Genomic DNA, 26,016 nt, shown 5'->3' on the forward strand with positions numbered 1-26,016 from the left:
ATGTTCTTTAATTATAAATGACTTATTTATAAACTGCCAGGTTGCCACATTCTTATCTGGTGTTATGTCCAATTAAAGAAAAATTTCAATATCCCTTTGGAAAAGCTGTAATTATATATTACATTATTCCATATGCCACAGTAATTAACGTTATTTACATTTCCAGTCTGATTTATCCCAAGCACTATACATCAGCATTTATACCACAGAATTTATTAATATACATCCATATAAAATATATAAATACTAGCTGCCTTTACAGCATCTTAATAACTGAACTATTTAATCCATATAAACTACTACTGAACTGTCTTACAATTATATAAGATGCACACCAATAACAGTGCAGAGTTTAATTGGCAGGTTAATCAATTACAGCTTTCTTGATGAATCAGTGAGAACTTCTTTAATCAGTAAAAAAAGCCCACTATAATTGGCAAGGTTGTAAGACTGAGATGTTTTGTGCTGAAGATTTTCAAATGTTGGTGTGATATTGCAATAAGGAATAGAAAACAAACAGAAAACAGTAATTTCCTTTCAAAAATATATGGTAGGTAAAACCTTTTCTTTTAACCTTTTCTAAAATATGCACAGTTGGGGAACAATTTGGAAGAAAATAAACTGAAGCCACACCCGACTTCAACTGATAAAAGGAATGTCACCCATAGGCAGAGAATGTAAAATTTTACTTTTTGAATGTGAAAAATGCAATAAATTAACGGTAGTCTGTCCAGGTGATGATGGAGAGATGGTTTAACATTAAAACTGATTTAAAGCAAACTGGCAAATCCTACATTATATACTCTTAAATTCTGGCTTACTAAACTATGTTATTTTACCCAATTTATATTTCAAAAAGGTCCCTACACTGAAGTGTGAACAAAATGGATGCACATCTAAACAGTAACCAAATAAGTGTCAAATAAATATGCTTTTATTGCAATGCACATAGTTCTCATACTGAACATTTTGCTATTCATATTTATTATGAAATGGATATCTATGGATTTATTTCCAGAATATCCTACAAACACAATTATTATATGATTATATAGGTAACATTTTTGCTCTGATTATGTCATGGTTATGACTCATTAAAAGAATCACACCCAGAATTTGATGTGGGAATTTATTTCACCCGCCCATCACCAAAGGATGAAAACCAATATATCCTAGTATAGACCGCGGATTATCTGCCCAACCCCAGATTTGCAGTCTAGTCATAGTAAACTGATAACATACCATTTCATATTTTTCTTTATATATTTTTCAAAAATAAGAGATGGTACCAATGCCATAAGCACAGTTTATCATTGTGATAAAAAGATAAATAGTTTTAAATTATTACCTTTAAAATCAAACTCTATTTAAATTTTTATTAACTTGTCATATCTCATTCGTGTTTGTATGTGCATACACACATACGCACACACATACATACACACATATACTCAGCCTTCTCTTAAATGTAATAACATAGATATTCACATGAAGCACTTTTTTTGAACAATTCTAAAAGCTGCATCTTTTTCTAGGCTCATGAGACTAATTTCAGAAGTTATTCTTGGCATGGGTGTGTACAACCAATATACTTCATGGATAAAAACATGTTTGCTTTTTAATCATTTTTTAAAAAGTATTTCATGTGTGTTCCAATGTATTGTGATGCACCGTTTTTTTAAAGAATTTGCATAGCTCTAACTGATATACTTCAATACCTTTAAAACATCAGGCAACATCTTCTGCAATTTCTTCTCCCCTATGATATAAAAGCATTGCTGAAGCATTTCCTTCTTGTCCGTAATATAGAAACTGACAGGCTTTAATTGGATAGTCAGATCTAATCCACCTTCTTCTATGTCACTGGGCTCTTCTACCACATCTTTCTTTTCTGGAACCTGAGCAATACACTTGGTTTCCTAAAATATGACAGACAAAAATAACCAATACATACTTGATTGACTGTGTGGTATTCTCAGCAAATAAACTATGACAAAGAACTGACACTTGAGTCTCATGGAGTTCAGTATAGATTACTCACAAGTGAATCCATATAGAATTGCAGTTTGAATCAATGAAGCTTCTAAAATTGCTTCCTACTGTTATATAGTCTAAACATCATAACACTCTCTAAGTTATGACACATTCAGTGACAATATTTTAATATGGTTCATTAAGCTGCTCAATTTTGCATGTCAATATTATTTGAAAGATCATAAGCCCAGCAAAGGAGTTTACAAATGAATGTTGGAAAGGAAGACTAATAGAATAAGGTTATCATTATATACAACTAATTGGCAGAATAAAAAAGCAATAATAGAAACCAATATATGTTTTATATATAATTTTGTTATATTGTTGCATATAGTCCAAAGGACAACTTATATGTTTTAAGAAATAAATGAAGGATAAAGTATTGGGTCATTTAAGGGAGACACAATATTTTTGAACATCTAAGGGCATGGAGAGAGAATAACAAAAATTCAGAGCTATGTCTTCAAAAAAAAGTCATGAAAGTCTTGAAAGAGGAAGAAAAATTGAACCAGATATTGGAAAAAAGAGGAACTGAAGAAAATTAAGAACTATCACATTATTTGTTTACTGATTATTTTGATTATCACAAATGATTTTCTGCACAGAAATGCTCCATACAGAAAGATAAGGCACTGAATGTAAGTTTAGAGAAGATTATAAAATTTGAAGATGACCAGGATAAAGATCCAAAGATAAATTACTAGAGGTCAGAAAAAAGTCACAATAACCATATTAGCACCATAATTTAGCAGAAGACTGAACATGCAGGACAAAGCAAGCAAGCCACTAAGGAAAAGTCAAGGATATATTTTAACAAGTATTGAAATATAGTGAGTTGACCTCAAAACAATAATAGCTCACACAAACAAAAACAGCAAAGGGTAGCATAAAATATAGGAGAGAACACTGTAAGTTCTCCAGCATTTTCAATATAGCAGTACTGACATCCATAAGATATAATGAAGTCATTTGGAGCAATGTGTGTGTTTTCTAACTTATTTTGGAATACTATGATGCTTAAAATATGTTTTTTACTGATTCTTAGAATATAATTGTTGGATGTAATAATATCATTCTAAAATGCAATCTAGATTTTGTAGTTAAGTTTATTAAAAAGTCATATAGCTATTAACATACTGCATAATTCATTCCTTTTTTAATGATGTACAGGTAGACCTCGACTTACAACAGTTCATTTAGTGACCATTCAAACTTACGGCACCGGAAAAACTTATTGATGACCATTTTACAACCGTTGCAGCATCCCCATGGTCACATGATCAAAATTCTGATGCTTGGCAACTGACTCATATTTATGACAGTTGCAGTGTCCCTAGGTCATGTGATGCGACCTGACAAGTAAAGTCATTGAAGAAGGCAGATTCACTTAACAACCACGTTACTAACTTAACAATTGCAATGATTCATTTAACAACAGTGGCAACAAAAGTCATAAAGTGGGGCAAAACTCACTTAAGAAATGTTTCATTTAGCAGCATAAATTTTGGGCTCAATTGTGGTCATAACTCGAGGACTATCTGTAATAACAGTATTCATGCTATTATTCAGATATCATATTATGCTCAATGGCATTCTTTCCAAGTAGGAAGACCAAAATCATAATTCACAGTTATAGAAAAGGCCAACAGATTGTAAGACTATGTATGAATACACATGGAACAGGGTTTTGCTTCTCATTAGATGTGTATTATTTATTTGTTTGATTATTTTTATTTATTTATTTACTTATTTATTTTCTGCCCATCTCATTTAGAAGTTATGCTGGGCCGCTTATGACATTAAAACCATAAAAGATAAATATTTCTAAAATGGTAAAAATTGAATTCTAATGGAATTGTAATCCAAGATAAAGTTATAATTAAAAGATGAAGAGGGATGGAGCAGGGCACCCAGGGTGGGGAGGTGGATTGTCTCTTCACTTATCAACCGCCTCCAATGTGGCACTCTCCTGTTGGGTGGGCACAGTCAAAAGATTAGTTTACAAGTGTGACCATCACTCAGAAAAGAAAATGTAAATTGGAGTAGTACAGTAGGATATTCTGCAGAGGCAGCTCTCTACTTGCCTTGCAGAATTGTTTCTACCTAATATTAACTTCTGCCTCTGTATCCTAATCTCAAATTATACTGCTGAAAATACAGACCCCTGCCAGTTACATCAGACAGCCACAACCTCACATTTGCAGGAAGACTGTGTTTTTACAATTGTTAAATGTTTACCTTTTGAGCATTCCTTGCTCAGGCCAAACCACCAGATGCCATCATTCAGTGTTCAAAAGTTTTATTTGACCCATAACGCAAAAACATTGGCAAAGGTTGTAGACATTTTATAGTGAGGTACAAAACAAGTAGTCTGCACATATCTACTTCTAAAATTTTCAAGTTTTATTTTCCTAATAATCATCTAGATGAGATGAGTGGCATAGGAGATGGAGGGAGGGAGAGAAAAAATAGCCAAATTTCTCATGTTCTAATTGGCATACTTTATCTCTGTTATGAGTCTTAACATTTGTCTTTACATTCCTTTCTACTCTATGCACCTAACACTCTCGCTTCTGTGTAACAAGAAAGCACTAATTTCCCTTCTAAGATGGCCCAGTTCAGCTTCTTAATATTTTAAGTAATTTCTAAAAATACTTTGCCCTGTTAAGTTCCAGAGAATAAAGTAGCTTGCATGTTAATGGCAACGAAGGTTTTCCCTAAGCATATTTGCTCACTTAACTAGAATTTACCTTCCTCAACCAATCTTATGGGTTCATCCAACATATGGACAGTTTAGAAACGTTAACAGCATTTAATCACATTTCTTACTCAGAAAAGGTGCTACTACTTGCCAGATTTCCAGAGAAAGGGCAGCACCTTTTCTGAATAAGAAATGCTATTAAAAGATATACATATACATTGATGAGGTGAGCTAACTTCATTACCACCCCACTTTTGATTTGATTGAATTAAGGTACGCATTTTCCCTCAGTGGCTTCTCTGCTCTCTCTCTCTCTCTCTCTCTCTCTCTCTCTCTTTTTGCGACCCATTATTTTATGCGATACGAGTTTTAAGAGTTAAAAAGAAGACAGCCATTATCCCGCCAAAACAGGCGCGCGAAGGGAACAGGCTGAAGCTGCACTTTCTTGTCAAGTGACTCTGTAACTTTACTCTGCGCCTGCGCAATTCAGCCGCTCTTCCCTCGCAAGGCTGACTGGCTGTTAAAGATACCTCCGGAAGGCCGCGGGTTGCCTCAGTGCTCCGCCGTTTTCTTTCGCTACCACCTCCTTCCTCTGGGCCGCTTAAACGGGAACGATGTCGCTTCTTCTCTTTAGAGAATTTACGGCCCGTCATGGCGTCCGCCACCACGAGACGGTGGCAGTTCCTTTAAAGCGTCTTGAAATATAAAATAACCACATCAAACAGCCGTCTCGCGACTGGCGGTGATCAGCGTTACACTCAGCTGGACCACTGTCGCAGCTTGATTACGTCATTTTGCGACTTTTTCGTCCTAGAGATAGAAAATCCTATAGAGAAAGAGAAAGAAGCATCTTTTATTTGGAAGCAATTGGCAGAGGGTTTTTTTGTTATTGTTATTGGTCCTTCATGTACGGTACGTTACAGGTAGTCCTCGACGTACAAGAGTTACAACGTGATCGAAGTTACAACGGCACTGAAAAAAGTGACATGAATCATTTTTCACACACATGGTCATTTCAGCATCTCAATGGCCATGGGATCAAAATTCAGACACTTGGCAACTGACTCATGTTTATGACGGTTGCAGTGTCTTGGGTTTATGTAATCCCCTTTTGCAACTTTCTGACAAGCAAGGTCAATGGGGAAGCCAGATTCACTTAACAATCGTGTTACTAACTCAACATCAGTGATTCACTTCAGTGGCAAGAAAAGTCCTAAAATGGAGCAAAACTCACTTAATAAATATCTCACTTAGCAGCAGAAATTTTGGGCTCAATTGCAGTTATAAATTGAGGACTACCTGTATTATCAGTCCAAAACTGATCTTAAAACTATTCCAGCTTCAACAAACATTGCTCAGGTTGCTGCCAGTACTCTAATTCAGCCTAAATTCTCAGGCTCATTGGTTATCATACAAGTAAAAAGAATAAATGCCAGCATTTGATAATAAGCAGAGATATTTTTGGAGGATCTGAAATAAGCAGTTGTACCATTTACATGAAAAGGACAGCCTAGATAGAGTGTCTAAAGAAAAATGCAGGTTAATAACTTTGGTAATATGATAGCCTTCAAACATTAATACACTCTGCTCTTCACGGAACCATCCAAATATATAAAAGGCTGACATTTTTAAGAATTCATGCATTTACTGCAAATGGATATCTTCTTGTGTTTATGTCCAGTTGAGGGCAATCAACAAAAACCCTGTGTCAAAGTTGATTTGACTCATTTAGTGAAAACAAATATTCTTCCTTGGGGCAATTTCATGGTGACAGAGCATGAATTATTTCACGCATTCAAATATATTCTGTGAGTTGATGGTAGTTTTATGTGGAAGCAGTATAAAAATAATGGCAAAAACAAGAGATTTTGTAGGTCAGACTGAGGTTTGGGGGCCCAGTGAAACCAAAAATAGATCCTTGGTTATTATATACACTCCCTTGGACAAATCTGATTTATGTACCTTCACAATCATGGATGATTAATTTTTCCCAATGTCTCATCTAACAACTGATCTTTTAAAGTCCGTTATTAATCATGAACATATATTATGAAATCTGACATTTGTGTGTTCCCCTGTAAAATATAAAATTTTATGAATGTCTTCGCTTTGATTTATATATTTGCACAATGTTGGTATTATGAAAAGTAGGATTCTACAATTTGTATGATTTGGTCGATCACAATTGTGATCTATGAATTTCGGTGGTTCCAGTCTAACAGTATTTGAATCTATGACCACCATGCTCAGAATCAGATCTGTTATTTGTACCTGTTGCATAATTGAAAACACAAATGTAAAGGTATTTCCTTTCAGTATAAATACTGTATGAGAATCGCTCATTTTTGAGAAAAATATTTGTAAAAAGATTCATGACTGCACCTTTTTTTATTGGCCCAATGGTTAAGAGGTTGGCTTGTTGACCAGACGTTTGGCACTTTGAGACCCAAGTACCATGTGACATGGTCAGTTCCTGTTCTTGTCCAAGCTCCCAATAACCTAGCAATTCAACAACATTCAAACGCAAGTAGATAAATAGGTACCATTTTGGTAGGAAGGTAACGGTGCTCCGTGTGCCTCAATGTATAGTCAGTGCCAGCCATATGACCATGGAAGTGTCTTCAAACAATGCTGGCTGAAGGAACTAGGAAATGGAGATGAGCACCACTCCCTAGAGTCAGACATGACTGGCTAGGGCGGTAATGGCAAACCTATGGCATGTGTGCCAGAGGTGGCATGCAGAGCCCTTCTGCTGGCATGTGCGCCATCGCCCCAGGTCTGATCTCTGCGGCATTTCTTTTGGAAGTTTGTTTCTCTGCAAATGACAAAACAGAAGCTCATGAAAGATCTTACCTCTTTAGGTCTCGGCTGCGCATGCGTGCCTGTCTGCACATGCGCCTGTCCACAAATGTGCCTGTTCACGCACATGCATTTTTGTGCATGCACATTCATGCACATGCATTCATACACATGTGTACACCTTTCAGTTTGGGCATGTGCATGTGCGCAGTTTGGGCATTCGGTGCCTAAAAGGTTCGCCATCACTGGGCTAGGGCAAACCTTTACCTTTTCAATATTGTTTAACAGAATACCCATGATTTTAACTATATCTATGTTTTCTGCTCATTTCTTGTAGGGGAATGCAGCATTCAAATATTTTGATAGGGTTGGAGGAATGCATCTGCCAGGTTTACAAATAGTTACTTTGGCCCTTCAAGGAGAGGAAATCTATTCTGCTTTTAAAGCCAAAACATCTGCCTGCAAATGTTCTCTCTTGATCCTAGCAGCTTTCTAAAACTATTTGCAGAGAATATTGAAACATTTTGAATGTGGAACTGATAGCAAGGCAATAGGGCAATTTCATAGCAATACAAAGCAAACATTTGTACTTTAACTATAGAAACAGAAAGATAGCTATACCAACAGTCTCTTAAAAAGAAGAGAGGTGATTGTAATGTGTTCATCTTTTATGTCTATGATTTTTAGAATCAGAGGTCCCATCTTCATCATCATCTGGTAACTGTATAAAGCAATAGAGAAGAGCTACAACCATCTAAAGCAGTAAGATATGTGTATGCTGGACCAGTCACATTTTTGCTATTTCCATAACTTTGAATGGTCTCAGCTGTGTTAGGCAAACAAAACCAATTATTGATTAATATCTGATGCTAAGATATTATTTGTTACTCAAACTTAACCAATGGCATTCTGATTGTTTTGCATATACGCACCAAATCTAAGACAGAAAAGTTTGAGAACACTCCTTTCATACCACACTGAGTCTAAGGAAACTCTCCATAATTTACGGAAGTGTATAGATTCCCAGTGATGATAAGCACAGATGATGTTTACCTAGTTTGGGTAATGAAACATCTATAAGAAAACAACCAAGTTCAGAGAGCACCAAGGACCCCTCTGACACCCACTCACATAATTTTTAAACTAGGGTCTTGTTCATTGTGATCAGAATTAGTCAATTTGGTTGTTTCAAATATATCACATTCATAAGGTAGAATGATTTGGGGGTTGAGTACAGGGAGGCAAAAACAACATAGGAATTACTGTATTCCTACACTAAGTCATAATGGCTGGGGCTACTTTTTATGCTAGAGTAGATAATAGTTTGATGCATTTTCTCTGTAGTTTGCAATCTGTTTATGTCTTAGCAGGATATATGAAAGTTTGAATATCTTATTAACCCTGTTAAATATGATATTCAGACTTTGATTTTGAAACTTGATAGGTCTCACACAAAATTTACTTGTAATTTCCATTTCAATAAGAAACCACCTCCTATAAACGAAACTTCCCAAAATAAATTGAGAACATTCAGAATGGAAATAATTATTTGCATATTTAGCATTGCAGCTGCATTTCTAAATCCACAAGAAATGATAAGCATGGGAGCTGCATGTTTATGATAAGGAACTAAGAAATAATGCTGACATTTAGGTATAAGGGCTTAGACTTTAGAATGAGCATTTCATCAATATGAATGAGACAGCTCATACTTTGTAGCATTATTCTTGCAAATCTGGCTGGCTGAAGATAACACTGCACTCAACACTGGGAAGGTTATCACTAAATTCAGAGGAAGATAGAACTATATGTATTCTGAAGAAACATTCTATAGAAAAACAACCAAAATGAAAAAGAGCACAGTACACCTGGAAATACAAAATACTTATTTCCTTGTATGCTGGATTTTTCTGGAACAGTGGTTAAAAATACATCTTCTGTATGTGGGAAGTCTACTTTCTGGTATATCCCCAGTTTCATAAAGAATCAAAACCACTATTAGTAGTGTTATGCAATGTAAAAGCTCACAGAATAAGCAAGGAACTAATATCAACACATTGCTGGAATTTCTTCCAAAATAGAAAACTTAAATGTAGTTAACTTTTCCTTCCAGCTCTTTCAGTCGATAGTGAGAAAATTTCTGCTTGCTCAAGAGAACTTTTCAGTCCCCTCTTCTTTGCAGCCCTGTGGATCTAATCCCAGATACAAATAGATTCTAGATGGTTTTACCAAAATGGAGGCACTCGATGAAACAAGAATCCATTTTGCAAGTGATTTCTGCCTGATGAAAAGCAACAGTAAATGTGTCATATGTCAATGAGTCAAGATTTCTTTATTCTCCAAAGCACCAGAAGGTAGGACAAAAAGCAATGTATGAAAGTTAATCAAGGGGAGAAGCTACTAAAATTATCTTTAAAATAAGCACACACTTAACAGCTTTGAAGAAAAACACTTTTAAAATCAGTGCAAAAATTTTTTTATTCAGATCATTTCACTTCCAGAGAGTTTGCCCACAATATTCTTTTTTTTTGTAAAATACGAAAATGGGTATCTTTGATATAGTCCTAGACTCCCAAGTGTTTTTTTAAGGGAGGGGTTTACATCAAATTAAGAACAAATCTACAGCATTCATTTACTTTAGCTGGTTCTGATACAGAGGAATACTTTTTAATTTGAGAATCGACTCCTAGGGACTTGGCTAATTGTACAGCATTTGAATCATCACTGATCAATGTCCCAAGAGCCACAAGCAATCTAAAAACAGCTTCAAGGTCTTGCACTACCTCTATGACTGTGCTGATCACTGATAAACACTGAGCTTTGCCTTCAATGTTGTTACTCTTATGTAGACAAATGGCATAGTTTAAAGCCAACGTAGCCAGTGCAATGTGAATGTTCTTATTGCTGCTCAGCTTCAGTTCTATTGCTTGTGACATTATGGAGTCCCCCTGTGCCATCATGAGCTTTTGGCCAACTGGGTGAATAAAACAATTGCATAAAATTCGCAGAGCCAGCATCTGGTTGGCTTGCTTTCCTCCAGTGTTCAGGAATTTGATGAGATGACTGCAGAACTGAAGGCCATCCTTTTCGCCACAGAAGCTTTCGTTCACGCTGGGATGCCTGATTGCTAATCGAAGAATATCTAGTGCTGGAAAGACAAAATCTAAAAACAGAAATACAGAAGCAGTTAATGGTTTTTCTATTACATTGTACATTCTGTCAGTAAATTGGTAGCTCTCACTATTCCAATAGCTGAGCAGAATTAAGTCACCCAAGGTTAGAAATGAAATGGTTTTCTCAGGAATACATTTCATATTTCCACTGGCAAAAATCAAAAAACTAAACCTTATGGATATTAAAATGAACTTATACACAGGGACTCCGTTTAGAATGTTTAGGCTGATGACCATGTTTAGGCTCAGAAGCTAAGCAGCACCAAACCTAACTGGAAATCTATTCAGCAATCTGGATATAAAAGGGAAGCAATGGTTTGAAATACATGTGGTATGCCCATAGAATCTCCGTTAAGTAGTATCCATACATACTCTGAATCTAAGTCTTATTGGTTAGGAGAGTTATTAAGGAAACACTATGCTGTAAATTAGGCTGGGAAATTAAGAAATATTCCATAATAAAGCTCTGGCAAACCACTTCTGTACTGTTACCAAATAAATTAGGCATGTCTTCATGAAGTCAACAGGAATCAAGCTCAACTTGTAGGAGACTTGAATTTAATAAGTAAGATAGTTGGCTAACCAGAAATTAATCTATAGATCCTTGTACTAATATCAAAGTCACAACATTTTCAACAATGGACTGAATATAGCATATTATGAAAATCTAGGTTAACCTATCTGTAAGATGATATAGCAGTATACTAAGTTCCCTGAGGATGGGTTCCAGCACGAGCCCAAAAGCTTGGAAGAATAAACCTTTGGCTCTGGTGACCAACTCAGATTGGATCCTGCAACATTATCCTGGGACACGTATATTTACTTTCATTCACTTGAAAATTAGACAATTCTGAAAAATGACTTAAATGTGAGCTAAAAAGCCCAGAATGGATATTTCATCATAACCCTCGGAACTTTACTGTTCCTTTCCATTCTTAAAACATATTTCTTCTCAAATAAATATCAGCAATGGAAAATCTGAGAATGTCAACCCACCACCAACTAATTCGCTAATATGCTCATTCTTGCCTACAGAAAATGGGTTATGCCTCCAGCTTTCTAAATTGTCCAACAACTGATTGCAACAACAAGCAACTGTTTATAACAACAGTAACATTTTGGAAGATGGGCAGCTGCATGAATTTCCTAAACAAAACTATTCACGAGAAGGAAGCTCTTAGAAGATAGAGAGAACTACAAAACTGGATACACGATTAGGCAAGAAATGGAAAGCAAACTAGCAATTCATTAAAATCATTCTTGTAAGTGAAACCTACATCCTAGTAGCCTTAAGAATGTATTCATATAATTTTCTTGACAAAAATAAATATGCCACTGCTGTTTTTTTCTTTTTCTTTTTCTTTTTAATTACCCTAACCTTAGAAATCATAAAGAAAAGGCCCCAAATATGTTTTTTTCTAGAGGAAAACAATTACTCGCATTATCTAAACATAAACATGCGTTCACTGTGTGCATTTTCAATTAGTCAGACTACATATCCAAGCTGAACTTCCAGCTTTTAGTTAGTTCTAGTACACGGATTCCGTATTTTTCTTCATTGATAGCTATACCATGAATTTTGTCAAGCAATTCTACAAAATGGAAAGACTTATGCAAAGACCTGCATATTCACACAGTGGCAACTATGTGAATATGAATAATGAATAATAAAAGTACCCGTTTATCAGAATAGTCCAAGCAAAACACTGTGCTACAACTACCACCATTCTTAATTTCTAAGAAAGTTTATGGCACCCACTGTTATTTGAGGGCTATAATCAAATATTAAAAAATATGCATTATAAAAGTTTATATCGCTTCATGAGAATTCCTAAGGCAATTCACATTTCTATGTAGCTGGTATTCATCCTCATCTGAAAGTAAGATTTAAACTCTATCAGAAACATTCTGCTGTAGTTGCTCTAGGATGGGATTGAATAGCCCTGATGAAACTAGTTTTTGAGGAAGGAGGGGTTCCTGGATTTGTGGTTCCAGCTGGAGCAAATGGTGGAAATCATGGCCAGGAGGCCCAGCTCTAACAGATACATCAGCTACAAACCTACCTGGACAAGGAAGTCTCAGCAACTGTAACTCCTGTCTTGATCATCATAAATGGAACCTGCAATGCATTCTACATGGGGCTGCCTTTAAATACAAGGGCTTGGAAGATATAACTTGTATAGAAGGTAGTGGCCATATTTCTAACCAGGAACATCAATTATAATAGAGTCCCATTTAGCAGAATTATCTGCTAAGGATGACCATCTATGGGAGGCTTGCTGAAGGTTCCAATTCTGGAAAGACCAGAAGGCCACATTCTTTGGTAATTATATCTGTACATATGTAACAGCAGCCCTTGGAGACATGCATGACTTCTATCACTCCAATGTTTTAGGAAGTATTTTAATCCATTCTTATTTAAAATTTGGTTCACGATGAAGATTCTGAGAGGCATTTTATGCAACGTAAGGGAGATTTTAATTGTTGCTTACATCTACACTGCTTAGAGTTTATATATTTGGGCTTTCTGTAAATATTATGAATAGAGAAAGAGTTGTGAAGAAGGAGAAGACTGAAACAATTATGATTGGATGGAGATCACATCCTCCAAAAGAGAGAACTAAGAATTTTAAAAGGGGAAAAAAAACAAGGTATGAATCAGCATATGATATAGAAACAAGGATGGTTTGTAAGGACAGGAAGATGTGGAGGGATGAAATGAATGGCTTTAGGGTAAAGTAGCTTTAGCTAGATTTTTTTTCTCCTTTCTCATGCTTTGAATTTCTTTTGCATATTATTTTTATTCCCTTTTTATACTTCGCATAATGTTGCTTACTCCAAAAGGAAACAGCATGTTGAATATGTATGTAGCTATACAAAAAATTCTCAACTTTAAATATGGCGTGTACCGATCTAAGGTAAGTGTGGGATAAAAATGGCTTACTTAAAAGGATGTATTAAGACACTGCCTTTAGTCCATATAATTTGTGAGATCTGTCCTCAACAATTACTGCATACCATTTGGCCAGTTAATCGCTTTCCACAAAGTTTTCAGCTGTTCTCGTGTGGGTGTTTCCATAGTCACACTGCATATTATAGATAGCATCTTTTCTAAAACATCTAGATCATCTTCAGTTAACTGTTGTTCTTCAGGCACATCTCCATTTAGTTCTTTCATCTTACCTACATGGGAGATGTGAAATAATTTGAAATGAGTTTCCATTTATCTCTACAATGCATTTAATTCCTTGTTATAAAAATACTGCATTATTTTTCTTGTAACTACTGAATGGATCAAATTCAATCTGGTGTGACCATTTTAACATCAACCAGTGTGCATTTATTATATAAATTAATGAATTTCATTTTATAAAACACATTTTACCAACTTTCAAAAAAAGTTTAAACTGAGATAGCCTAGAGACAAAGCCACCATACTTCATCCATGCATGATTTTTCGGCTTTTTGATTGTTATGTTCAAATTAGATGTAATTTTAATAATCTCTACATACTACAAAAATGCTCACAAGCAATAAAATTGCTGTAGACATGGAATAGTAATGTATCTACAGTCTATCAGTTTCTATTCCAAAATAGCTTATAAATTGTCAGGTGTTATGTAGAAGCTATAGTCCCAGGCATACTTACCAGGGAAAATAAGACCCAGTAGAAAATATTTTCAAACAGATATATTTAAGATTAAAGTACAAGTGAAAAATTATGAAACATAATTGAAGAAGATTTATAATTGCTTTAAACTTGCATTAAATATTGGTAGAATCACATGCTTTGGGTTCCCAAGTACCAGCAAGGATCTTACAAGGATATGGACAAAGTTACTGTTAGTCAAGACAGTCTCTACTGGGATAATAAATTATGCTGGTCAAAAACTGAAATAAAAAGTGATTATTGAACTAACGATATGCCTTTCAATGCAACACTTTTTGAAATCCAGGGTCCTTGAAAATAACTTCATAAAACGTTAGTATCATCAGACTTTGGTATTGTAGCCTCCAGATACTTTCCACTATCTCAAAACTCTAGATCCATTCTTAATTTAGAACATCTTATGAACATTTTGGAAACTAAGAACGGTTATAAGATCAGGGAAGTAATAAATAATAAACTATTGACAGCTTTTGAAAATCAGTTTTTTTTACCATTAACAAATATAACTGATATATCAAATCTACAATCTAAGTTGTGATGATGTAGCAAATAGATGCTCCACCTTGTTGTGTCAGAGAAGGTATCATGAGCTGGCTGATTTAGATTTATTTCAGAAGACTGTTTAAACTATTTTCTGCAATAATTTAATGCTATTCATGTGGTAACATAAAATTAATTAGCTTTAATGAACAAAATGGTTTATATTGTATTGGTTGGCACATAAGAATCCATTTAATTGTAGCTCATCATGTGCACCCTTTGGCAAATATTTCAGCTGTGCTTCAGAAGGAGTATGGTGGCACCTTTTCAACTAGATTTTATTAAGAGAGACAAACTTTCAAGAGTTGCAGCTCACTTTACACAGATATTGCACAGAAAACCAGTTTAGTACAGTGTTTAAGGCAGTAGGTTAGAAACCAGGAGACCATGAGTTCTAGACTTGCCTAAGGCAAGAGGTCTGGCTAACTTTCAGCCAAGCACTCTCTTTCAACCCAATACCCCTCATAGGAATGTTGTTGTGAGGAAAACAGCAGGGAGGAGTTTTAGGTAAGTTTTCCGGCTTGAGTTATATGTTTAAAAAAGGTGGGATAAAAACTTAAACATTCTAGGCATCTGATGAAGTAAGTGCAACTCACAAAAGCTTTTCTCTTTGCATAAAATTTGGTAGTCAGAAAAGCTGCTCCTTTGGAATTTTATTTTATTTTTGCCACCATGGATTAACACTGCCCTCCTCTTACAATGTCTTCAGCTATGTAGAGAGGAGAAAGCAGGCAGTGCTTTTAATGTTCGGTCTGATAACAAAACGGTTACCCAGGGAAGATTATGCCTGATGGCTTATCAAAAAGACAAAAAAAGTAAACACAACAAATTTAGCATTACTCCAGTCCAACATTTTCTCCAATAGGAGCATTTTTGGGGAAACGGAAACGCTTGAAAAAAACTGAACTGCAATTCTTTATGAGAAGCAAATAGCAGCTTCGTTCTATTAAAAACATAAATTCTCTTTCTATATTTATACTCAGACTATAGATTAAAGTGAAGACGTTTGTATGGTAAGTACCAAAGGATTAAAATATTTTTTCAAGACTAATATGCCAGAAAAATATCCTTTTTGCATGTTGAAGAAGTCATTACAAATATACTCACCCAGTATTAATGAAGGGTTGGCCTGATCAAATGTAACAGCTTCTTTCTTTGGAAAGTAAATATTTTCAGTGTTAGCTACCACTGATTTGGCCCCTAAAGAATAAAGGTAAAAAGAGGAGAGATTGCCAGCCAATTTAGCAGAGAACCAGTTTATTGCTGATATACTGAATGAAGAGTAAATTACTCGATTGCCAACCACACGGGTACTTAAAGGTTTCTGAACCTTTTTGAATTTTCAGTATTGCAAGAAAAATGACCTAAAATGTAATCTATTCTCCACATTTTCTCCTAAAACTAGATAAACAGAACTCAATTAAGCGAATGAATCAAAACAACATGAATACTTCTTCATGGAGGAAAATTATCAAAACTAGACTATAAGCTCTAATTCCACCTTAGGCTGAAAAGCCAGCTGGATGACTTTGAGACAGTCACTCTTTATCACCTCAACCTACCTCACAGTGTGGTTATTGTGAAGAATATAGAAGGAAAGAGTATGAGGTATGTTCACCGCCTTGAGATTTATAAATATATCAAAGGTGGGATATAAATAAACAATACACTGATTCTTCCCAAGTTCTTGGGAAGAATTTGATGCATATGAAAGCTAGTATCAGCTGAAGAACTGGCAGCTGTGATTTCACACTGCTGTGAATAGATAATAATAATGTCCCAAATTCTTTAATATGATTGACACACTGCTGAAAGCAATGTGGTTTCTCAAGTTCAGGTTTAACATGTAATGCAAATCCGACTGCTGTGGTTTGTAAACTATCTTTATAACAATGAATGAAGCCAGTTGTACCATAATATAGGTACCCGTCTCAATATATTCTTTTAAAAGGCCAATAATATTTCAAAGCCTGGAGAAACTGTAAAATAAAAAATGATTTATATGAAATATGATTTATTCAGTGAAAGCTTAGCAGTGATTCTAGTTATAAAAAGGTAGCCAAATAGGTAAATGACAACAAAGAAATTGTTGTATTTGTTGACTGTAACAAATAAGGAAGAGAATAATGAATACAAGTTACTCTCTTAACTGTGAAAACCTGTCCACTTACCTGGAAATGGATGAGTTCCACTTTGAGGCGTTGAAAGATCAGGGGTAGCACCTGGGACGTAACGACCAGTACCTTAAAAATAAAACAGCAGTAACAAAGGTATATTCACAAAGCTTACATAGACATTATAATATAAGCTTATATAGACATTCAATTTTGATGAAAACAAAATCAAATCCATATTTCATTCTTAATATAGTCACCTAAGTTTGTTGTACTTTCGAGACTATGAGTTCTAGTCCATCCCTCAGCCCAACTTACCTCGCAGGATTGTTGCTATCAGGAAAATAGGAAGAGGAAGGATTACTAGGTATACTGTAATCACCGCCTTATTTATAAAAAATAATTAAGACGGGATAAAAATAAAACAAATAATACCACCAACTGGTGGTAATTTCTGAATAACATAAGGAAAACCCTATTGACTGATATAAATGAAAGAGGTACGAAGTGAAAACAAAGCAAGTTGCAGCAACAACAAAAAAGAACAGCGTCAAACAATTCTCATTCTCTGGGTTAATACTAGATTTATAGCCTAGTTAGTACACCTATTGGTAAGCAAAATGACAGTAATGCCACTAGATGGCTGTCAAGAACCTAATTAAATTTAAAAGCTGAAAAAACAGCCAAGAATTTACTAAAATCTTCCAGGATCTATACGAGACCTCATAAGGTTTGAGCGATTTAGAAAAGCTTGTGGCTCCCACCCTTTGGGACATCATCCCCTGGAAATCAGATTGATTTCTGGCCCTGAAAATGTAGTTCTGCCTGGGGACTCAGGAATGTGGTAAAACTTGTGCTGTGATCATTATTATTGATGGATGTTAAGATTACTGTAGCTATGAATTTGGTTGCATGGTTTTTTGCATTGCTTTTATTTTTCTTATATTGTTTTTGGTCTTTTATATTGCTTTTTCATTTGTAAGCTGCCCAGAGTAATATATTTGAGATGAACAGCTAAATAAATAGAAATAATCAATCAATAAATAATAAATATCTAAACATTATACCTAATGTACCATGTGTAACTTATACATATGTCTGAAAACACTGGTTCCTGGCACATTTCTATCTACATTTTTAAGCTGAATATACATTATTCATAAATATGAGGACAAAATATAATCCATTATCTTTTCTGGTTTCAATTACATTAAGTTGCATCTGAAGGTATAAAACACTGCTTTATTAGGATGGGTTTCAGCTGCTCAAATTATATACATATATGCACACATTTAGTAGTATAATCTCTTGTCGGGAACATTTGTCTGACTCTAAATGCATGAAGTCAACACTGTATTTTTCATATTGTGAATCATTTTTCAGAGAAGTCATACCTGTAAATGGGTCTGTGGCAAGTCTTTCATTAGATTCTGAGGAAGAACCAGGAACATAGCGACCACTGCCTGTGAAAAGAAGAATGAGGTCATTATCATATTGAATGATTGATCATACACTACCAAGCTAACATCAATTCTTTTTTTTTTTTGTAATAAGTATTTTATTTTATAACATACAAAAATTACAATTTCAATTGAACAGTGTGTTGTCTGGGTACAAACCATTTTAAGAAATAATAATACAAGTGTTTATAACAATATTCATTGCATTAATATCAATTGTAATAATATTAATAACAATCCCCATATTTGTTTAACCAAGTTAGCATACCTTCCTTACATCACTAATCCTCCCATATATATCCCTGTTTCTAGCTCCTGTTTTTATCAGCTAGCCATTGATAAAATAAGTCCCAAGTCAAGAAATATTCAGTTTCTTTTTCCCCTTAATTGTAAATGTTAGCTTATCCATTTCTGCACATTCTAATATTTTTCTAATCACATCTTCATCTGTTGGAATCTCTTCACTTTCCCATTGGTGTGCAAATACTATTCTAGCTGCAGTCACTACATGTAAAATCAAATATACATTCACTTTGTTGTACTCGTCTGGTAAAATGCCCAACAAAAATGTGTCTGGTTTCAAATCTATATGTTGTTTTATCATTTTTTCCAGCCATGTATGTATTTTTGTCCAATATTTGTTTGCTTTTTGACATGTCTACCACTTATGAACCAGGTGTCTGATGGCATTTCTAACATTCTGCAGATTTATCCTTAAATATCTTTGCTAACCTTGAGGGCGGAAAATGCCACTATAAAACATTTTATAAAGATTTTCTTTGTATGCAGTGGACATTGTTAATTTATCATTTCTATCCCAAGCTAGCATCAATTCTTAATGGCCACACAGATAAACTTTCTTTGAGATGGTCTATCTTCAACATGACCTTCAGGCCTTCCAATGAAGCATCTTATCACTCCCTTAATTCCACTTGCTGCGGGTCATCAGCTTTTTCTCATGCCAGCATCATAAACTTCACGAGAGCAGGATCTTCATGCACAATATGTCCAAAATATTATTTTCATTGGTGTCTTGGATGAGAATCTTAATACAATACAATACAACAGCAGAATTGGAAGGGAACTTGGAGGTCTTCTAGTCCAACCCCCTGGCTAGGCAGGAAACCCTATACCATTCCAGACAAATGGCTATCCAACATCTTCTTAAAGACTTCCAGTGTTGGGGCATTCACAACTTCTGGAGGCAAATTATTCCACTGATTAATTGTTCTAACTGTCAGGAAATTTCTCCTCAGTTCTAAGTTGCTTTTCTCTTTGATTAGTTAGGTTAGGTTAAGTTTATTTAGCTTGTATGCTGCCCTACTCCCGAGAGACTCAGGGTGGCTAACAATAAGAAAGGGAAGGGGGTACAAAAATAAAAACAACGATTAAAAATTCAGCAACAGTCATAACATCGGATGGGGCTAGATAATTCAACAGCCCCAGGCCTGCTGGAACAGCCAGGTCTTAGTTGCTTAGTTGAAGGCCGGAAGGGTAGTAAGGGTCCGGATCTCAACGGAGAGATCGTTCCATAGGGCCGGAGCAGCCACAGAGAAGGCCCTCCCCCGTGGAGTCACCAGCCGACATTGGCCGGCAGATGGAATCCGGAGGAGGCCTAGTCTGTGGGATCTAATAGGTTTTTGGGAGGTGACTAGCAGGAGGCGGTCTCTCAGGTAACCAGATCCGATACCATGTAGGGCTTTAAAAGTAACGACTAGCACCTTGAAGCGTGTACGGAGACCAATGGGAAGCCAGTGCAGCTCGCGGAGGATAGGTTAACGTGGGTGTACTGAGGTGCACAAACAATCGCTCGCGCGGCTGCATTCTGGACAAGCTGAACACTCTTCAAGGGCAGCCCCATGTAGAGCGTGTTACAGTAATCCAGTCTTGAGGTGACGAGGGCATGAGTGACTATCCGAAGGGCCTCCTGGTCCAGATAGGGTCGCAATTGGTGCACCAGGCGAACCTGGGCAAAGGCCCCCCTGGTCACAGCCGACAGATGATGTTCTAGAGTCAGCTGCGGATCCAGGAGGACTCCCAAATTGTGAGCTCTCTCTGAGGGGCGTATAATTTCACCCCCCAGCCTGAGAGTTGGAGAACATGGCCAATTATTGGGATGGAAAAACACAAGCCACTCGGTCTTGTCAGGATTGAGAGCAACTTTGTTTACTCCCATCCAGACCCTGACAGCCTCCAGGCACTGGCACATCACTTCTACCGCTTCACTGAGTTGGCAGGGGGCGGACAGATACAGCTGTGTATTGTCCGCATATTGATGATATTTAATCCCGTGCCGACGTATGATCTCACCCAGCGGCTTCATGTAGATGTTAAATAGGAGGGGGGAAGGACCAAACCCTGCGGCACCCCGTAATTGAGGGGCCTAGGGGTTGATCTCTGCCTTCCGACCAACACCGACTGCAACCTGTCCGAGAGGTAGAAGAACCACCGAAAAACGGTGCCTCCCACTCCCACCTCCCACAACCGTTGCAGAAGGATACCATGGTCGATGGTATCGAAGGCCGCTGAGAGGTCAAGAAGCACAAGGATAGAGGAGTGACCCCTATCCCTGGCTCGCCAGAGATCATCGATCAACACAACCAAAGCAGTTTCCGTGCTGTAACCAGGCCTGAAACTGGACTGAAAGGAATCCAGATAATCGGTTTCATCCAAGGACCGTCGGAGTTGAAAGGCCACCACTTTCTCAACAACCTTCCCTACAAAGGGGAGGTTGGAGACTGGACGATAGTTACTCAAAATGGCTGGATCCAGAGAGGGTTTCTTCAGGAGGGGTCTCACCACCGATCCTTTAGGAGGTGCGGGAAGGACCCCTCCCGGAGAGAGGTGTTAACTATCGTCTGGATCCAGCCACGTGTCACCTCCCTGCTGGTCGAGACCAGCCAGGAGGGGCACGGGTCCAGTATACAGGTGGAGGCACTCACCGCTCCCATGGCCTTGTCCACTTCCTCAGGAGCGACAAGTTGAAACTCGCTCCATAAAATTTGCTCAAGACCTTCCCCCGGTACCTCGGCTGGTACCGTGCAATTAGAGTCCAGATCTGTCTGAATCCGAGCGACTTTATCCGTTAGAAACTGAACAAATTCCTCAGCTCTACCTTGTAAAGGGTCGTCCGCATCCCTCCCTTTCAAGACGGAGCGGGTTATTCTAAACAAGGCGGCTGGGCGCGATTCAGCGGATGCAATAAGAACGGCAAAATGCACATTTCGCCGCCCGTATTGCCACGAGATAGGTCCTGATAAAGGCTCTCATCAGTGCTCGGTCTGACTCAGAGTTACTGGCCCTCCAGTGGCGCTCTAGGCGTCTCTTTTGGTGCTTCATCTCCCGGAGTTCCTCGGTGAACCAAGGAGCTCTCCTGGATCCACTACCTCGGAGAGGCCGTAAAGGCGAAATCCGGTTTAGGGCACCCGCCGCCGCTATATTCCAAGCAGCGACTAAGGACTCCACCGGATTGTGGATGAGAGCATCAGGTATTTCTCCAAGCGCCGTCTGAAATCCCATAGGGTCCATCAGGAGTCTGGGGCGGAACCACCTAGTCGGTTCCTCCTCCCTACAGTGGGGGATTGGCCTCCGAAAGTCAAGCCTCAGTAGGAAGTGATCAGACCATGACAAGGGCAAGATCTCAATGCCCCTCAAATCTAGATCACGTCTTCACTGCTCCAAGAGGAATACGAGGTCAAGCGTGTGACCCGCTGAGTGAGTCAGACCCCGGATTTCTTGGGTCAAGTCCATGGCTGTCATGGAAGCCATGAACTCCTGCGCCCCATCAGAGCGTTCACCGAGCGAAGGCAGGTTGAAAACCCCCAGCACCATAAGCCTGGGGAACTTTACCGCCAGCTCGGCTACTGACTCGAGGAGCGAGGGGAGGGCTGTTTCCACCCATTGCTTCTTGTTCTACCCTCAGGTGCCTTGGAGAATAGTTTGACTCCCTCTTCTTGTGGCAACCCCTGAGATATTGGAACACTGCTATGTCTTCCCTAGTCCTTCTTTTCATTAAACTAGACATACCCAGTTCCAGCAACCATTCTTCATGTTTTAGTCTCCAGTCCCCTAATCATCTTTGTTGCTCTTCTCTGCACTCTTTCTAGAGTCTCCACATCTTTTCTACATCGTGGTGACCAAAACTGAATGCAGTATTCCAAGTGTGGCCTTACCAACGCATTATAAAGTGGTATTAACACTTCACGTGATCTTGATTCTATCCCTCTGTTTATGTAGCCTAGAACTGTGTTGGCTTTTTTGGCAGCTGCTGCACAGTTGGCTCATATTTAAATGGCTGTCCACCTGGACTCCAGGATCCCTCTCATAGTTACTACTATTGAGCAAGGTACCACCTATACTGTACCTGTGCATTTCATTTTTCTTGCCTAAATGTAGAACCTTACTTTTTTCACCATTGAATTTCATTTTATTAGATGGTGCCCAATGTTCAAGTTTGTCAAGATCCTTCTGTATCTTAAGCCGGCCTTCTGGAGTGTTGGCTATTCCTGCCAGCTTGGTGTCATCTTGGTGTCATCTGTAAATTTGATGAGTTCCCCATTTATTCCCTCATCCAAATCATTGATGAAGAAGTTGAAGAGTACTAGGCCTAAAACAGAGCCTTGGGGTACTCCACTTCCCTCCATGTAGATGAAGTTCCATTGAGGACTACACGTTGAGTGCGGTTGGTCAGCCAATTACAAATCCATCTGGTGGTGATGCTGTCCAACCCCCATTCTTCTACTTAATCTAGTAGTAGGTTATGGTCTACTTTATCAAATGCCTTACTGAGGTCCAAGTAAACTATATTGACAGCATTCCTCTGGTCCACTAATTTTGTCACTTTGCCAAAGAATGCAATAAGATTAGTCTGGCATGATCTGTTTTTGACAAACCCATGTTGGCTTTTGGCTATTACTTTGTTTACTTCTAGGTGTTCACTAATTCATTGCTTGATTATCTTTTCCAGAATCTTTCCTGGTATTGAGGTCAGGCTGATAGGTCTATAGTTTCCTGGATCTATTTTTCTTTTTCTTTTTTGAAGATGGGAACCACATCAGCTCTTTTCCAGTCCTCTGGCAGTTCCCCGGGGCTCCAGGATCTCTGAAAGGTATAGTTCAGTGGTTCTGAGATTTCATCTGCCAGTTCCTTCAGAGCCCTGGGGTGTAATCTGTCCAGTCCTGATGATTTGAACTTGTCTAGGGTAGACAGGTGCTCACTTACCATTTTCTTCCCTATTTCAATTTGTATTCCTAATCTGATTTTTGTGGTGTTGTTTTTGATAGGTTGGACTGTTTTATCCCTTTGTGTAAAGACAGATGTAAAAAATGAGTTAAATAGTTCTGCTTTCTCCCTGTTGCTTGTTACTTTCTTGCCACTTTCTCCCAGCAATGGACCAATTGTTTCCTTAACCTTTTTCTTGTTTTTAATGTGTTGGAAGAAGCTTTTTTTGTTATTTTTTACTTTTGTATAAGCCTTTCTTCATTGTGAGCCTTAGCTTTCCTTACTTCATCTTTATAGGCTCGGGCTATTTGCTGATATTCTGCCTTAGTTATGTCCCCCTCTTTCCACTTTTTATACTTAACTTTTTTGTCTTTCAATTTGTCAGAGTTCTTTATGCAGCCATGCTGGTTTGTATGTTCTCTTCTATGATCTGATTGTTTTAATTAGCCAGGACGCTATATATTTCATAAAGAACATATTTTACATTAGTGCACTTTCTTTTACAATGTTTTATTACCAGAGGTAGTATAGCTTGATTAGATCAATCTAGAACAGGGTAATTTATAATAAAAAATGTTATGCTAGTTTTCATTTTGTTTGTCCCTTGTTATGAAAATCTATGTAATTGAATTTTTTGGCTGCTAAATTCTGACTACACACTTTGTAGAGTCTCAGGAAGGCACATATTTAGAGTTACAGAGGCAGTGAAATGGCTAATATATTTGATTAAGATCAAGAATTACAGGTTTAAGACCATATTATCTTATAAAGTTTGAGGCATCAAGTCTCTATTTTCAGGAAATCGCTACTTGGCCAGGTCTGGATTGAAATTTGAACGTATTAATGCTGGCTGAACATGGCTGAAGCAAAAGAATACCAAGATCTGCATTAGGTATATAAAAATGTGTTAAGAGTTATATTCTGTCATGCTTCTTCCAGCAGTTCAATTTTTTTCTTACCTGTGAAAGGATCTGAAAACTCAGCCTCTGTGCGTCCCAGAGTTTGCCCTTTGGTGTTGTCTATTATGAACTTGGCCACTTGATCCAGGAACATGGGATTCAGATCATTCTTTTGCAGGAAGTTGTATGCTGTCAGCCATGGATCGTCAGTAATATTATACGGCAGCTTATAAGAGGGCCCACCTTCATTTACGTCAATAGTGAAAACATAGTCGTATTCCTTTCAACGGAAGTCAAAATAGAAACAATGATTTTCCTATATTTTCCTTCAAAGCACACAGGTGAACACACCGAACCATTATTCATTTAGGAAAAAATGATTTACCTTTCCTTCAAACAAAACTTTTCCAGATGTCTGCTGGGTGGCTCCAGATGAGCCAACAACATCTCCAATTTTGATCCACCTGCCTTCACTACTGCTCCATTGGTAGGCTTCAACTTTTCCATCATCTTTAATAAGTCTGGTTTGCCCATCTCTTGTACCTTAAAATGTATAGAAGAGAACATTCTTTATTACCAGAGAAAATAATTTAACAACCAACATGTTTTCCTGCATTAAAAATATGGTAATTCTGGGAGGTTTGTCTTAACCTAAAATATAGTAGCATGTATAATTTGCCTTAAGCTCTACTAGCAAAATCTAAAAGATTAGAATTTATATGCTGAAATTTTAGAGGTATGAAATATCATGTCATGGTGAATCCTTGAGAATCTGCTGAAATTGATTTGAAAGAAATTATAGTCATCTCTTCCTAATATACCTACTAGCTTGGCTTACAAATTGATCTAAAATCAGCCTTTCTCCATTAGGGTTGAGGTTACTAGGGATTCCACGAGATGTCAAGATTAATAGATATAAATTCTGAACTTTGCAGAATGCTGCCTCTCGTATTGGTGAAAATTCTTACCTGTTATTGTTATAAACATTGTAAAATGTGGATTAAAGATTAATTGTATAGTGACATTTCTGCATTTTTTTCCAGTTTTATGAAGGAGTTCTCTTGAAGTCTAAAGATTATTTCAACTTTTGCTTTAACTTTTGGGAGAAGGAGAAGACAACAGTGCCATACCAGGTTCATCCAGATGTTCTCTACCAGGAAGGTCATCAGTATTGATGTCCCCTAGGTCACCAGTTTTAGAGTCAATGGTTGTTTGAGAAAGCTCATTTTCGAAAGCACGAATCTCCTCCAGGCTGGCTGTGCGCTCCAAAGACTCTGTGAACACTCTGATAATTCCATCACTGAAGGAAGAGTAAAAATTGTTCTGGTTATCCAATAAAGTAGTTTCCATCATTACTTTTCCATTTTCTGCTACGTTTGTGTCTAAAAGGTCCAGCTCATAGAAAA

At 37.3% G+C, this 26,016-nt stretch overlaps 2 protein-coding genes across 3 annotated transcripts in view; both read right to left on the reverse strand.

Moving 5' to 3' along the window:
* CAAP1 (caspase activity and apoptosis inhibitor 1) overlaps positions 1-5,963 on the reverse strand; it is a 33,586-nt gene extending 27,623 nt beyond the window's left edge. Inside the window, exons 1-2 of one of the 2 annotated variants that reach the window (XM_014055080.2) lie at positions 5,266-5,963; positions 1,719-1,919 (exon numbers count right to left, since the gene is read on the reverse strand). In XM_014055080.2, the coding sequence (XP_013910555.2) occupies positions 1,719-1,919; positions 5,266-5,388 (324 nt within the window). In that variant the 5' untranslated portion in view covers positions 5,389-5,963. The remainder of the gene's footprint in view (positions 1-1,718; positions 1,920-5,265) is intronic. The other variant, XM_014055081.2, reaches the window with a different exon arrangement.
* A 4,089-nt stretch (positions 5,964-10,052) lies between these two features.
* PLAA (phospholipase A2 activating protein) overlaps positions 10,053-26,016 on the reverse strand; it is a 29,339-nt gene continuing 13,375 nt past the window's right edge. Inside the window, exons 7-14 of the mRNA XM_014055074.2 lie at positions 25,741-25,910; positions 24,996-25,153; positions 24,671-24,890; positions 18,426-18,494; positions 17,089-17,160; positions 16,025-16,117; positions 13,726-13,890; positions 10,053-10,697 (exon numbers count right to left, since the gene is read on the reverse strand). Of these exons, the coding sequence (XP_013910549.1) occupies positions 10,132-10,697; positions 13,726-13,890; positions 16,025-16,117; positions 17,089-17,160; positions 18,426-18,494; positions 24,671-24,890; positions 24,996-25,153; positions 25,741-25,910 (1,513 nt within the window). The 3' untranslated portion in view covers positions 10,053-10,131. The remainder of the gene's footprint in view (positions 10,698-13,725; positions 13,891-16,024; positions 16,118-17,088; positions 17,161-18,425; positions 18,495-24,670; positions 24,891-24,995; positions 25,154-25,740; positions 25,911-26,016) is intronic.

The sequence above is a fragment of the Thamnophis sirtalis genome, unplaced genomic scaffold, assembly GCF_051295495.1.
Source record: "Thamnophis sirtalis isolate CommonGarterSnake01/CBP01778 unplaced genomic scaffold, rThaSir2_p1.2 scaffold_5, whole genome shotgun sequence".
Classification (NCBI taxonomy): domain Eukaryota; kingdom Metazoa; phylum Chordata; class Lepidosauria; order Squamata; family Natricidae; genus Thamnophis; species Thamnophis sirtalis.